The 15,847-nt window shown below is 43.0% G+C and overlaps 1 protein-coding gene across 2 annotated transcripts in view; it reads left to right on the top strand.

Moving 5' to 3' along the window:
• LOC147883042 (putative methyltransferase At2g41040, chloroplastic) overlaps positions 1 to 15,847 on the top strand; it is a 130,539-nt gene that overhangs the window by 56,409 nt on the left and 58,283 nt on the right. The window contains exon 3 of one of the 2 annotated variants that reach the window (XM_087399388.1): positions 9,940 to 10,080. The exons of the other annotated variant lie outside the window; for it this stretch is intronic. Coding sequence (XP_087255514.1) covers positions 9,940 to 10,080 — 141 coding nt within the window. The remainder of the gene's footprint in view (positions 1 to 9,939; positions 10,081 to 15,847) is intronic. 2 annotated transcript variants of the gene reach the window in all.

Raw genomic sequence — 15,847 nt, 5'->3', positions numbered from 1 at the left:
TCAAGGGAAGCAATTTAGATTTGTCAAAGTTGACATGCAATCCCGCTGCTAATCCATACAATGATAATGTGGTCATAAGCATGTGAACTTCCCGGGGAGAGTTCTGTGGCATAAAGAAGGAATCATCAACATATGCCTGTGCCAAAAAAGATGCAGCCCCAGGGATTTTAAGACCAGTCATCTGTCGTGTGTTTGTAAGATGATCAAGATAACATCAAGAGGGGATGGGTCGCAATGGCATAGAAGAGAGCACTAAGAGGGCAGCCCTGTTTGACTGATCTACCCAATGTCCATGGCCGAGATAGATGACTCCCAAGAATGCACTGAGAGGTAGAGCCAGAATAAAGCCAATAAATTGCATTTGCTATATTGGGACCAAAGCCCAACTTTGTCATGATTTGAGAGATAAAATCCCATTGAACAGTGTCAAATGCCTTAGTGATATCTACCTGCAATATGAGCACATACAAGAGACATCCAAATCTTCCTCATGTAAGGCATCATATAATGATTGCCGCAATGAGGCTCGGAAGAACTCATATGGATGCTGAAGGGGAGAATTCAGATATGCTTGATTACGCTGCAACCAGAGGGTCCATAAGGCCCAGTATCAGAACACACACACACACACACACACACACACACTTTTTTGGTAAAATCCAGTGTATCTATATTCTCATAAATTTACAAGATGGGAAGTCTGCCACACACTGACATTAGACTCCAAACTAGAGCCCAATGTAAAAAACTCAAAAACAGATAGAGAACACTTCAAGGCTAGTAGCATCCAAGTCCCTTGCAGCAAAACTGTCATATACGGATTGCTTGAGGGACATTCTGAAGAAAATATATGCTTGAGGAAACTGTTGACCCATCCTAGAATGCAGTCTCTGAGTCCAAATGGTCCATAGTACCCAAAAACGAGTCCAGTGAAAGAAGAGGAGGAATGGAGACATCTGAGATGAGAGGCATCCAAACATCCAGAAAAGTTTCCCAAATCTGATGGAGGAAACCGAAGCCGCAGCAAATGAGAAATACGAGTGATCAATATGCGAGAGTGTGGGCAAGACCATAATAGATGATGAACTGTTTCACAGTGATGAGAGCAACGGGGACAGGAGGGGGAAGCAATGCGGCGTGCTGCCAATTTCGCCCGAATGGAAACATCTCCCACTATACATCTCCAAAAGAAAAACCTCTGTTTCAATGGCAAGTTGGCTTTCCAGATTTTCATGAGTCGTGATTGCCACCAAGATAGAGGCCTATCCAAATTCCAAAGAGTGTTGGCATGCTTATCAATCCATGGCGGTGGAAGAAGAAATCTGTAGACCTTCGAGGAGGTCAAATTATGCATTGAGAGCGTATGAGAAGCAAGAGGTAAGGAAGTCAATTTCCAGTCCAGTAATTTGTCCTGTACAAACAGTGGAGGGACCGGAACAACTGGCTGCAACATAGTTGAAAGAGTTTTCCAAATGGACCTATGATGTAGACCCAAGGAGAATGTTCTGCAAGCTTGTGGAAATGAAAGCATACAACCTTGTTGATCCACAACACCGCCAACAAATCTGATGCCCAATTTCATGAGATTGTATGCTTTAATAGGTGCCTGTAAAGCGAGAGGCGATTCAAACACCTTGCTCCAATGGATGCTTTCCAAACGAAGAGAATTACCATGATGAGAAGAAGCACCTGTCCATTTTGCATATGAGAGAATTCTCTTCCAATCATGAATAAAAGCATTAGAAACAGGGCAACCAGGAATTTTCCCCTGAAATGTGGTCATGACTGCTTCCTAGTGATCTGTAATCCAATGCCCATATGCATGAGACGCCATGTTTCCACACATTGCTGCTAACATAATAGCCCATGGCTGTTTTTGCTGAAAAAAATCAGCAAGCATAGTGCTCTTTCTTGCCAACATATGAACCTGGAGATTGAGAATATTCAGCCCCCCATGAGTCTTAGGTGAACAAATAGACTGCATAGGTAGTAGTCGCAAAGCCTTTTTATGAGATTTGCTTTTCCAAAATATCTCCATAGCCTGAGACATATAGGAAGCCACACACACACACACGCCTGAGACATATAGGAAGCCACACACACACACACACACACACTTTTTTTAATTTTTTTAATTTTTTTAATTTTTTTTTGTGAAACCAAGATACTTATATTACGAAACTTTCATTTACATCTGGGCAGTGCTCAAAAGAGAGCCAAAGCCCTATGCATCAGAAGCAGTAAAAGAAAAGTTGAATACAAGAGACATCCAAATCTTCCTCATGTAAGGCATCATATAATGATTGCCGCAATGAGGCTCGAAAGAACTCATATGGATGCTGAAGGGGAGAATTCAGATATGCTTGATTACGCTGCAACCAGAGGGTCCATAAGGCCCAGTATCTAATCCAGTGGAAGAAAAGAGAATACTGTGACAGAGATGCCGATAGTTTGCCATACATCCAGAAAAACCTGTAGAACCTGTGTGCTGGAAATCTGAGAGATAAGAAATAGGAGATTCTGTCTAGAAGGTTTCTGGAATGTGAACAAGACCACAGTAGATGGGGAATACTCTCAGAAGTAAGGTGACATCTTGGACAAAGAGGTGAAGCTATCCGCCTTTGAGCCAATTTCACCCCTACCGGAAGAATACCAACAAGACATCTCCATAAAAATAGACGTTGCTTCAATGGCATTTTCAACTTCCATATCAATTGCAATTTTCCCTTCCACCAGGCTAATGACTTGTTCAAATGCCATAGAGAATTAGCATGATGGGCAATCCAAGGAGGAGGTAATATCAATCGATAAGCCTGTATAGAAGTCAATAAATGCAAAGGTTTAGAGGAGATGCTTGTATTTGAAGACTGAAGGTGCCAATCTTGAAGCCTGTCTCTGACATTCAATGTCGGTATCGGAACCAGAGGGAGTAAGAGATCAGCAATAGCTTTCCATATAGGTCTATGATGCATCCCCAGATTGTATTGTCGACATGCTACTGGAAAAGTGAGGATATTTCCTTGCATATCTACTACATCATCAATGAAACGGATACCCATTTTCATAAGATTATAAGCTCTGATGGGTTGTTGAGCTGCAAGGGGAGAGGAGAACACAGCACTCCAATGAATACTTTCCATTCTGAGTGAGGAATCTGTAGAAGTAGGAAGGGGAGACCATTTGATGTGCGAAAGTACTTGCTTCCAGTCCTGTATCAATGAATTAGAAAATGGACAGCGAGGTATTTTACCTTGAAATTTGCCCAGTACTACTTCCGATGGATCAACTAGCCAATGTCCATAAGCATTTGTGGTCATCTGTCCACACAAAAAAGCCAACATAATGGACCAAGGCTGCTCTTGTTGAAAAAATGTCTTGAGCATAGTGATCTTTCTTGCCAACACATGAAATTGGATGTTGATTATATTCAAACCACCATGCATTCTTGGTGAACAAAGCATATCCATTTTGAGCAGCCGTAAAGCTTTTTTATGAAGCTTTGTTTTCCAAAAAATCTCCATGGCTTGAGACATAAAGGAGGTGAGATCTCGGGATGACCAATGTAATAGAGGAAGGTAGAACTGGACATAAGCTAGAACAATAGACTGGACAATTCGAAGCCGTACATGCAGAGGCCAAGTGGAGATCTTCCAATATTCTAATTTGTCCTGAATTTTGTTTGACACCCATGACATTTGTTGTTTATTGCTGATTTTCCAGCCAATGGGATAGCCCAAATGTCTTACTATGTTTTCCGGATAAATAATCTGGCCTGGCCACAGGGTAGCATGCCAATCACAATGCTTGAGAGGCAAGAGTTTTGATTTTTGAAAGTTGATTTTAAGACCAGCCGCCAGCCCAAAATCTGATAGGGTATCCATCAAAAGGCGAATCTCCAAAGGGCTATTCTTTGGCATGAAGAATGAATCATCTGCATAGGCCTGAGCAATGAAGGGTCGTGAACCAGAAATCTGAAGCCCCTCTAGCTGTCCAGTATCAACCATGTGATCCATATAAAGAAGCAAAGGATGTGAAGCAATGGCATATAGCAAAGCACTGAGAGGGCATCCCTGTCGAACTGAACGTTCAAGAGTCCAAGACTTAGACAAATGATTCCCTATAAAGCATTGTGCAGTGGAATTTGAGTAGAGCCAATATATGACATTAACTAACTTTGGCCCAAAACCAAGTTTTGACATGATTTGAGAGACATGATCCCACTGTACTGTATCAAAAGCCTTCGCCACATCCACCTGCATAACCAACACATCTTGATCTGTATATTTTGCATATTCCATTGCAATGAGAGTGTTAGAGATATTGTCATGTATATGCCGTCTTGGAACAAAACCATATTGCCGGGGATGAAGTCCATCATGAAGGATATCCTTTATCCGATGTACCAACATTTTGGCAATCAATTTGTATATGACCGGCATCAAAGTGATGGGCCTCCAGTCATCCATAGTCTCACATAGAGGTTTTTTGGGCACCAGTTTAACCAGACCATGCTTCCAAGCTGAGGGAAGATGTTGCCGTTGCCAGGCTACATTTATAAACTGCAGAATTGGACCTTTCAATTCAGGCCAAAAGGCGTCAAAGAATTCGACCGTCAAACCATCCCAGCCAGGGGATTTATGCTTACCTAAACGCCGAAGAGCTTCATCCAATTCCACATCTGTAAAAGACATTTCCAGCATTGAGGCTTTTTGCAGAGAGACAATAGGAGAAACAAGTGCAGTAAATCTGTTTCGAGCTGCAACAACCCGAGGCATAGAGAAAGATGGCTGAGAAAAAAGAAGCTGAAAATGATCCAAACATTGTTTCTCCAGCTGAGATAGAGTCTGAGTCCAAAGGCCATCTGGTTTCCTGATCCTCATGATAGATTGGCTTTGTCTATTTGCATGTAAGTTCCGAAAAAAAGATTTTGAGGAACAGCCCTTATCTAGCATAGGTTTAGCTCTAGCCCTGATCTGCCATTTGGACAGCTTGCGTTTATCATTGGCATCTATTATAGAGGAAGCACAGGACAATAAATGCTGCTCAGAAGCAGATAGAGATCTTTGATGACCAAGCTGAACCAAATACTGCTTGTTTGATTTTGCCCAATGGATATGCTGTCTAGTTTCTGCCATGTACCATCTTCCATATTCCTTTATGACATTTTGAATACGATGTATGAAAGAGGTCCAAGCATATTCCAGATCCTCCTGAGCATGAGATAACAATGGCCTGCAAGCCAGTCTGATCATTTGCTGGAATTTTTCATGTGTGAGATATATTTGATTGACCTGTAAATACCTGACTGAGGAGAGCTGCAAATCATCCAGAGGCATACCAAAAGAAAGGGCTAGCCAAAGTGGAGTATGATTAGATAATTGTTGTGAATAATCAGTCCACATTTGACAACACACACACACACTTTTTTTTTTTTTTGGTAAATCCATGATCATATTATCAGCAAAATTTACATGAGGGTCTCAAAAAAGCAGAGAGCCTCAACAGGAAATCAAAAGCAAAGAAAAACTATTTCCAGGCATGACTGAGGAAGATCTCCTTGATGGCAAGCATCATAGATAGATTGCCGTAGGGAGAGTCTGAAATATTCATAAGATTGCAAGAACAGTTCAAAAATACTCTTTATTTTTGAACTGGGTCAGATATTGGGCTTTTTGGACCATCTGGCAGGATCACAACACACACACACACACACACACACACACACACACACACACACACACACATATAATATCAGTCAGTCAGAGCTAGAGTCTATGTCTCAAGTGGTTTATCGGACTGGGCCGAGAGCACGATCGGGGTGAAGCAGGGCTGTCCACTTTCACAGGCCCTCTTCAGACTTTACATCGATGAGATCACGTCCTTGATAGCCCGCCTAGGAGGTGAGGGATCACTATTGACTGACCTCGTGGTACAGATATTGCTATACGCTAATGACATGGTCCTCATATCATCTTCAACAGAAGAGATGCAGAGACATCTAGAGGCCCTACAAGTATTCTGCACAGAGAGAGAATTGGCAGTCAACCTTGGAAAGACCGAAGTCATGGTCTTCAACACCTCACATGTAGTGACCCGTCGACTCAACTTCACTTATTATGGTGAGCTAGTGGAGATAGTCCAGTCCTACACATATTTGGAAGCAGTCTTCACAGGACCCCTTTTCACGATGACCCATGCAGCCCAGGCACGACTCACACAAGGGCGGAGTGCTTTGGCTCGGCTAGAGAGATAGTGCTTCCAGGCACACTTCTAGGACCCTTCGACACACTAGTGCGATTGACTATCATGTATGCAGCACCCTTCTTGGGATGTGATCTACCGAAGACCAAGTGGAGGAAATTTGAGTGGCTACAAGTGATTATGGGGTCCAGGATGATTCGGAGTAAGCCCTCAGTTCCTTATGAGATAGTATAGGCACAATTCGCCATGACTCCTCTACAGGTTGATGCCATCTTTCAGAATTCATCCACAGAGTCTAGGACTTACCTCGATGGAGACTACCGAGACTCGCCCTGGAGTCATCCAAATGACTAGCATAGACAAGAGCAGACACATGGTATGCACGGATATCCACATGGTTTACTAGGCACGGTATTCAGGTGGACAAGCTCCTCCCTTTTTAGTACAGCACGGACACACCCCTTGAGTTGATCCCACAAGACAAGATTAACCGTATCATATGGTTATATCTTCTCCAGCTTCATACATCTCGGACTTGGGGGAGGACCAGGAGCTCCCTATCAAGTCCCACTTCTATTGCGACCACTTCTTGAGAGTATCGGAGGAGAGATTCATCATCAGACCCCAGTATCTTGAGAACAGAGGAGTCTCGCATGCACTGAGGATCGCCATTGGACAGATCCGTGTTTCATCCCATCAGTTGAGGATTGAGATGGGGAGAGCATCAAGCATACCTAGAGCGCAGCGGATCTGTATGCTATGGACACTAGGAGTGACTGAGACAGAGGAGCATTTTCTATGTACTTGCCCAGCCTATTATGAGATCAGGGAACAATACCATTGCCTCTATCAGGAGGGGAGCTGTTTCGGTCCACTCTCACGACTGATCCATTTCCATGACCAGGTTTGCATTGGCCTATATCTACTTCAGATGCGCTGACATAGGGAGACTCTACTATGACCGATTAGAGAGCAGCAGGAGGCGGCTAGACCACAAGATAGAGAGGTTGATAGAGCAAAACGACATGTCAAAGACTTCTATGCATTTGAGTCAGCCCCATGACACAACAGGATGGAGGAGGAGATAGCTGGCATGCAGGCAGCCTGGATCACTGAGAGAGGGACGTAGAGACCACTTGCGGCACAAAGTGTGACTAGAGCACACTCTATTGAGGTCCAGCCTATCACAACTTTCCTCAAGGGAGACTGCCCAAGACGAGGGGTCACTCTGATCATAGCCCAGTGGGTTCAGAGCTCGAGGAGACCACGCCCTCCTCCGCCACCACAGTGTGAGACAGCCCAATATACACAGACCCGATACATTTGAACCGCTCACAGATGAGCCACCACGGTGCTGGGCTTTGGTTTCTGAGTCTGTCTCTCAGCTTTCAGCATACTTCAGCTAGTTGCTAGTCTCTGATTTATATCTTCGAGCTATTGAGCTCTGTAGATCAGTTTAGCTGTTTAGCACTCAGCAAGGGCCCTAGCAAGCCCTGTGCTCCAGCCCACTGAGGCTTGTATGAGATTTTGCTTTTGGTGTATTTCGTACCTTGTCCCATAGGTCCGTTAGGCCTTCTGCGGACGTTAATACATCTTTCTTTCTTTCTTTCTTTCTCAGTCACATTCACTTGATGTGAAACATTCTTTTTGTTCTTCCACGCCCTCCCACTATGGTGCGATTGATTTCAGCATGAGATTGCTCTCCCGTTTTGCATGCGTGAGCTGTCCAGAGAGAGAGAACCTGTTGCAATTTGTATTCCAGCCCCAGAAGGTCAAGCTGCTGCGATTAGGGCATAACTGATGATTAGGGCATAACTGATGACTATCCATTGAGTGCCATAGGATGATATGGCTTCCTCCACTAGGTTCCCTGAATGTGAATGTCTCTCTTTCTCCTTAGTCTTCGGAAGGAGCTCGCAGAAACTCAGCAAACCGTGGGTCCTGAGTAAGCTGGGCTAGTGTTCCCACTGCACTAAGCTATTGTGCCTTAAACAATGCATCGACCTCCTCTGCATCATCCCCCTCCTTAGACCCTATGGATTGAGAAACATTCACCTCAAAATTATTTGCAGCTTGCTGTCCATCGGCATTCTGATCATCATGAGAAGCTCCCTCGTTCATAGATCGTCCATCATGAGAGGGTTGCTCTTCCATATCCCAATATTCTTTAGAGTGTGACATACGTGCTGAATTCTCCTTGCTGATAATTCAACCACAGGAAGCAATACTTGCACCAGAGACAACCACAAGCTCACCTCCTTAAAGAAGATGGTGAGGTCCCTGCAACGGAACCATGAAACCGGCCTTAAGACAAACAAAAAGGCAGTAATAAGCAAATAACCAGCCAATACTCTCATATCAACAATTCAGCAAGTAAACAACCAACAGATTCGGAGCTAGAATGCTCCAACACCGAAAATGATGACACTAATTGACTCCAAACCTTGGCACCCATTTCGGTATTTCTTTATTGAATGGAAAGTACTGCCACAAAGCTACACAAAGAGTAGAATCTCTCTTGCGTCAAGAGCATTCCACAGCCCATTAGGCTTCAATAACCAAAGCATAGTCTCTGCTGTAAGTGGCTCCCACCAAGCATGGCAAATAGGCATCTATTTCAGTTTCAGATGACCTGCACTCAGCCTGGAATTGTTCCTAGCAACCCATACTAGGTCACACGAGTCCCACTGCTGCCTCAAATGCCCACTTGACCTCTTATTTGCCCAGAGCATAGAAATAAAGCATCAATACACAGTCAGCATCAATAGAAGCTTGGACAAGGAATAGAACTTCCCATTGAGGGCACCCCTGCACAACATAGGCATCAAGATGTCTAGCCAGCTCTTCAAAAAACAGCCCACAAGTAGGGAGAGCCAAATTGTATGCCCAACCCACCCTGCAGAGAGGCTCGCAGCTAGCTGAAGCTACTCATCGTATCTAGCCAAGCTCCTAGAGCTAATTTGCACGTGCAAGCAACCTCTTGTGACCAGCCTCCCTACGAAATGTGTCACTATGGCATCTTTTGGTGACTTGGCAGTCTCCCTAAAGCAAGTCTAGACGTTTTGACATATTTTTTGCATTAATTAAACCTATTTTCCAAATCTTTCCATGCACCAATTGCTAATTTCTTGCCTCTGATGATTAAAATAATTGGGAATGATGGACTTAGAGTGGGCCTTGCTAAGGTCCAATGCATGAGAAAATGCCCCAAAACATGATACAGATGGAGGGCTTTTGGGATCTAACATCCTTTGGGATTCAGTATTTAGCAACTAACCCACCTATTGGAGAAGGATGCCTTGTGTGGTCAGATTTGCGTTACAAAGGCTTCAGCATTAGTCCCCAGACGTGCCCAAGCCCTTTTATGGCGTAGTAGTGAGATTCAGGCAGGAATTGGTGATTCATGAGAGGAAAATAGCCTCCACTGTGTGGATTAATCACAGCTTTTGGGAGGACATCCATTATTGTCAATTGAGATAAGCATATGTTATACCCCCGAGCCTTAATGATTAACTAGTGGTGTGACTACCAACTTTTATGATTATTGTCTTGCTCCAGAAAATGTATTAACAGGGACAAATGTGTTAAGTTAATATCTCACTCAAAAGGGTGTATTGGGATTTTAATTGTGAACTTGAAGATTGGGTTGACGTATGTATGCGTATATAAAATATATACTAATTTTTTTTCTCATAAGCACTATTTTTGTGCTGATGGACGAGTTTTGTGGAGCTGCAGAGCTGCAATTTCAAGATCAGGATTCAAGTGCAACAAATGCAAGAAAGCCTATTCAAGTAGAGATGTATTTCTTGATCTTACAATTACTGCTGGCACAAAAGAATATGAGGAGTATTTGCCAAATGGGACAGAGTTATTTAGGTGACTTCTTCCTCTTATTTCTATCTAAATTTGCATGTAGTCTTTTTTTAAAATGTTTGGGATGGTGCTTTGTATTCTATTAAGTTTATCTCAAGTGATACCTATGTTTTGCTCTAGGATAAAAATGCTTGTATCAAAGAAGATAAGTGCATGCTTGGAAATACTCCCCATTTAACAAGAGAGGAAATTGGTTTGGATGCTCTGCTCTGCTCATGCAAGGCTTGTTGGATTGCTTTGCAAAAGAAATTCACTGCACATCCCTTCTTGCAATGACTTTACCCTTTAGCCCAACAGTCCTTTTTACTTGGGGAACAGTTTTTATGTATTTCATTCTAGGAGCTCTCCCAACCATGATGGAGATATTTCACCTCATGTTTTCACAGGCTGGCATTTCCCCAATGTAGTAAAGCCCCATTGAAGGCAAACAGGTTTTCCATCTCAATGCCAAGGAAACATGTTTCCCCACAATGATGCTGAAAACTTACTGGAACAACTGTATACCCATGAACTTGGAAAACTTGATGCTTGATAGTTTTTCTAACAGCTTTCCCAAGCCTAAAGATTTTAAGGCTTGAACTAAAATGCAAGGGAGGAAATGTAAGGCCTAACATAGCTGTGACTTAGTAGGGAAACACTGTGAGTCTGCGACTTGGTAGGGGAAACTGAGTCCATACATTACTCAATAAATGGCGCACAACATTCTCACTTGCGACAAAACGCATGACTGAAGGAAGCTGCATATTGTTTTGGCTTTATGCAGGCCTTAGCCTCCAGCATGGCCCCCTGAATCCCTGCTCTAGCAATCTGCAGTCTCTCTGCCACCCAAGGACTCCCTGGCGCCCTCTCCTCCAATCCCTGTAGGGTTACCAAGGTCGCATGAGAGGCCCTCTCTCTGTCCAAAAGTGTCCCTTTCCTGGTCTCAGCCTCATGGCGGAGGAGTGCACTGATTTCCTGTAAGCAGTGGTCTAGATCCTATGATTCTAAGTTGGTGATCCCCTCTGAAAGGGGGTCGATCCCCAGATCTCCGCAATAGGCTTTCTAAGAGAAACCTCCTAGGATAAGAAGTCAAGAATCCTGATGGATGAAGGTTCCCCTCTCTGCTTCTCCAAAAGAATGATCTGTGTCAGAGAATGATCAGAGAAGGTAGTACCTGGAATAATGCCTGTCATCCCTTCTCTATTGTATGCCCACTCATTCACATAGAACAGGTCTAGGGTCAAGAACCTGCGGGCATCCACCTTTCTGTCTCGTCTAGAGAAGAGGAGAGATCCCGGTGAGCAGCCAAACTCAATTAGATCCCAGGGATCCTGTCCTCTCACATGAAAAATGAGCTGCTCCCAAGCTGCCTGCCCACTTCTCGAAAAATGTATGCCTCTCCTCCTTCCCTTCTGATGGTTATTTGGTCAGGGATGCATGGATCGTCTAGGTCTGCCTCAGCAAGAATCATTTTTGAGACCACCACAGGCATGAGGTGGCATTTCCACCCACTGTCCTGGTTCTTATCAGGTTTTTAAATTTGCTTAGACTTTTTGAGTGGTGTATACCAGGGATTTTACTGCTTCGCATGATGTATCTATGCCTTGAGTTTCTTCTCTTGGCTGTTTCTTTCATACTTAATAAATAGGAGTCTATGTTAAGGGGGAAAAAAGAAGTCATCACTTTGGAAGTGAGTAAAACTAAACTGATTCACCATTCACACTTGGCTTAGAAAATCTTCTACCACATTGAATTTCCTTCCCATATGTTGATTGGATATCAAACTCTTGCATTAACTCAGCCTATTGAGTTTTTTGCCCCTCTAAGCTCTGGCTGATTACACGTCAAGCACTTCCATTTATATAGAAATGTAGGGATGGCTTAGAGAAGGCTCATAGATGGGCCATTGGATGGTCTTAAGAGAAAGTCTAGACAGAGGTTACAGGCACATGACTACTCTTGTTAGAGAAACAGTTTGATAAACTACACCCATGCTTCTACTTTAGCTCTGTTTCACTTTTTGAAACTAACCCTTTTTTGCTCGTTTTTAAGAATTCCAAGGCATAATTGACTTTTGCTATGCATTCCTTTCTTGTTTATAAGTTTGTGGCAATTGGAATACCAATTTTCATCACCCTTCTGCAAGATCAGATGACATGTTAGCAGCAGGGGCTGCAATTTTCAAGACTCAGCATCTTTTTCTAGTACATTCTTGTGGGCTCTACAACTGGGTGGGATACCGAAGATCGCCAAGAAAAAGTTTATGAAATTTCAAGGGCTGGCAATCAATTGCATCTTGTGTCATAGGAAGAACACTAGGCATGCAAAAGACCAACAATCAAATGTGATGCTGGATGTCTAATGCATCTTATATTTTAGGAAGAACACTAGACATGCAAAAGACCAACAGTAAACCAAGGCACCAAATGTTTAATGGTTTCCGTGTCATAGGAAGAGTGTATCTATGAATTAGCAGCTTGCATAGAAGGGTGTGCCTCTTCATCTTTGGATCAATCAAACAAATCCTGCCCTTTGAAAGTGGTAATATTATGGTTTTCGATGCAACCTACCACCCTGATCAGCACCGAAGTACCTGCTGTTGTATGCAATCCTGACGAGGGTGGTCTGGTCTCCATTGGTGTACCAATAATTGATCCCCCTTTTCTAGGATAAGATGAGTCATAACCCTAGAGAGCTCTGATGGCATAGATCTACTAGGAATAGTCTCCCAAAACACATGATCACTGTCTTGGCAGATGTCAATGCGGTTTTAGAAAAAGGGGACAATCGGTCCTCACCTAGACACTTGCTAAAATGGCAGGCTAAAGAGTCTCCCGTAACTTGTGCTCTAAAACAGGCTGCTTACAATACCACATGCATGACTGATGTCACAAGAGAGGGCACAAGCTGCCAGACCTTTACTCATGCTACTAAGGAAGGGGACTTAGTTCTGTAAAGGCAACTACAGAAATCCATGCAAATATCATGAAATTCGACTTGGAGCAGATTGAGTGGTTTGTATAAACAATGTGTGAAACTGAATTATCATTTATCAAGGACAGTTTTTGAGTCATGACATGGAGAACAAGCTTTGTCTGCTGTGGATTTTGAAGTGCGAGTTTCAATTTTTGAAGTGTATAGTTATAATCCTCATTCTTCACTTTCCCCTTCCCCTTCCCCTTCCCCATACTAACGAATGATGTTGTGAATTTGATGATATGCCATTTTCTTATATGTCTTGTTCCACATTGTGCAAATGTTTTCTTTATGGCTCCAATGTTTGAGTAATGCCTTTTTAATTTAACTTGATAAGAATTCCAAGCTAGTTTTGGAACTTGTATTCCAAATCGTTGTGATTCACCACCTTATCTTGGAAGCGCAATGTGTATGTAGTGCCTTTTTGTCCCGAGCCACCTGTATACCTTGGATATCAAATCCTCATTATTCACTAACTCACCCTGAGAACAAAGAAAGGCTCTGAAAATCTCTGAAAATCTAGGCCTTTGAGAATCTTCTGCAAGAAGCAAGATCATTTTCTCGAAAGTCCAATCATCTTGCTTCAAGCAGCTTCTTGGAACCACCACCTATGATTATGGGAAGCCCTTAAAGGTTTATTATGTTAGGTGGATCAATATATAGGAACACCTAGGTCAAGCACTAGGCCAACGTCTATCAATTAGAAGTCAACTTGTTGATTTACCATGTGTAGAATTAGCTTTAACCCTTGGTGCTTTGAATTATTAATTTAGCGCATTGAATTAGACATGACTCAGCTTGGCATCTTAATTCATGAGGGTGTATACTTGGCAGATTTTGGAGTTTAAATTTCCAAGACTTTAATGGTCTCTTTTGTAATTACCTTGAACCTCGCAATTCTCATAGCACTTAGTTGCATACATTTTCTTCAATTTCAATAATAGAATTTTCACCCCTTTTTGACATTAATTGAATTCAATTTCAGAGTTTCAAGGGTAGGTGTGAACAACTGATTAGTCAATGGCCCACTGGTGGTAAGTGAAGAGAGACCGTTGTGTCAGACTTGAAGGGATTTTCCTTCCATGTGATGAATGGCTATCAAGTAGAGGGCGAGCAGAGTATAGCCAGGCTGTCAGATAGGTATGATAATATTCTGATTCAAGGCCGATGTTCCTTTCCATAGCCCACAGGTTCAAGTCTTGGAAACAAGTTTTGTTCGTACACGGCCAGTTGATCTAGGATGCAAACGGTTTTGCTTATAAGGCTGAGCATTTTTGTGCGAGAGGAGTTGAAGACATTTTAAAATCTTGAGTAATTTGATGGGAGTTCCAACACATTGCTGGGAATGCAAAGAGGAGGAAAATACTTATTTTCATAACTCTGGATTGTACTGGGCTTGCTTAGCTTGTTAATGCACCCTTTCTTGCTGCAAGCCCTTTTGATAAGAAACAATTATCCTCTTCTTATACTCTGATTTGTAAACTTATCTATAGATTGGTAAATTTGAAAAGAAAAGGTGGAGATTGTAAGAGATTACAAAGATATGGTGTTGTAGGCATAAAGTCAACCCTATGGTTGACCAGTAGTACTTGGGTACTATATATACCAAGTACTTGTATTGTTTCATTTGAACATTTCTATTGGAGCTTTCTTGTGTGTGCACTCTTGCTCACTTGTGTTCACAACCTGTCTCCACTTTGTTCCTACATTTGGTATCAGAGCGCGTCCGTCTCTAGAGCCCATTCCCGCGCTTGCTTCCAGACTCCCGCAAGCTTGGTGCTCCAGTGCGCGTTCTTGGTTCTCACATTCAGCTCTCCAGCTTTTGTTTGAGGTAGCTGCAACAGTCCAGCGGCTGTTTTTTGACCTTTTGAGGTCCGATTTCGATGTTTTTCGAAATTTTGGGGCGCCCGCATATAAACAAATCTGTCTCGCACCATTTCAGGCGAAAAAAAAATATGGGGTTTTTTTTTCCGTCTGTACAGTCCGTACGGATCTGTCCATACAGTTGCGCGATAGTGTTGCGAGTCCGTATGACTTGTCGGAACCTGATATCGAGCTCGTACGACTTGTTAGAAGGCGATTTGAGCAGTTTTCGGCTGTTTTTGGGCGTTTTTGCTCAGATCTGGACCTTTTTCAGCTCCAGCCTCTCCCAGTTGTGTTCCAGCAGCTCCAGGCTCTTCTTTACATGTGTATTGTGTTTAGAAGTACTCCCGACAGCTTCATTCAGCTCCAAACAGCTCACTTCAACTCCTTTGTCATCTCCAGCTTGCCCACACAGTCAGTGGACTGTTTTGCAGGTGTTTCGGGCCAAGGTGCACTTTCAGTAAGTGTTTTGAGCTGTGTATTTCGCTTCAGGACTGTTTTTGCAGTCCATACTCTTGCACTCTCAGGTGCATTTGCATTTACTTTGCATTGTTGGGCGCATTTGCAGTTACTTTACAGTTGTGGATGCTTTTGAGCTCCGTTGGATGCATTTGAGCACTCATGGGTGCGCTCTTTCAGATTTGGGTTGTGCATTTTCAGTTTGGGATTGCACTTCAGATTGCAGCAAAGTGTAGTGATTGGTTGATGCCATTTTTGCAGTGATTGCATTGTGCAATCAGTGGCATTTTAGAGCATCCAGTTGTACTTTGCATTTGCAGCCAGTATTAGTTTGGGATTTGCAGGCACATTTACAGCCAGTTGCACTTTTGGGACTTGCAATTCTTTTTGCAGGTACATTTGCAGCTTGTGGGTATCTCATTTTGCATCATGTTGACTCTTTCAGACAGTTTTGGCAATTTGTCTGAGGGTGACAAGCTGGATGGACCAAACT

The sequence above is a fragment of the Dipteris shenzhenensis genome, chromosome 28 (genome assembly GCF_047967505.1).
Source record: "Dipteris shenzhenensis isolate YYH24624 ecotype China chromosome 28, Dip_SZ_1.0, whole genome shotgun sequence".
Taxonomy (NCBI): Eukaryota; Viridiplantae; Streptophyta; class Polypodiopsida; order Gleicheniales; family Dipteridaceae; genus Dipteris; species Dipteris shenzhenensis.
This window is presented reverse-complemented; position numbering and strand designations above follow the sequence as displayed.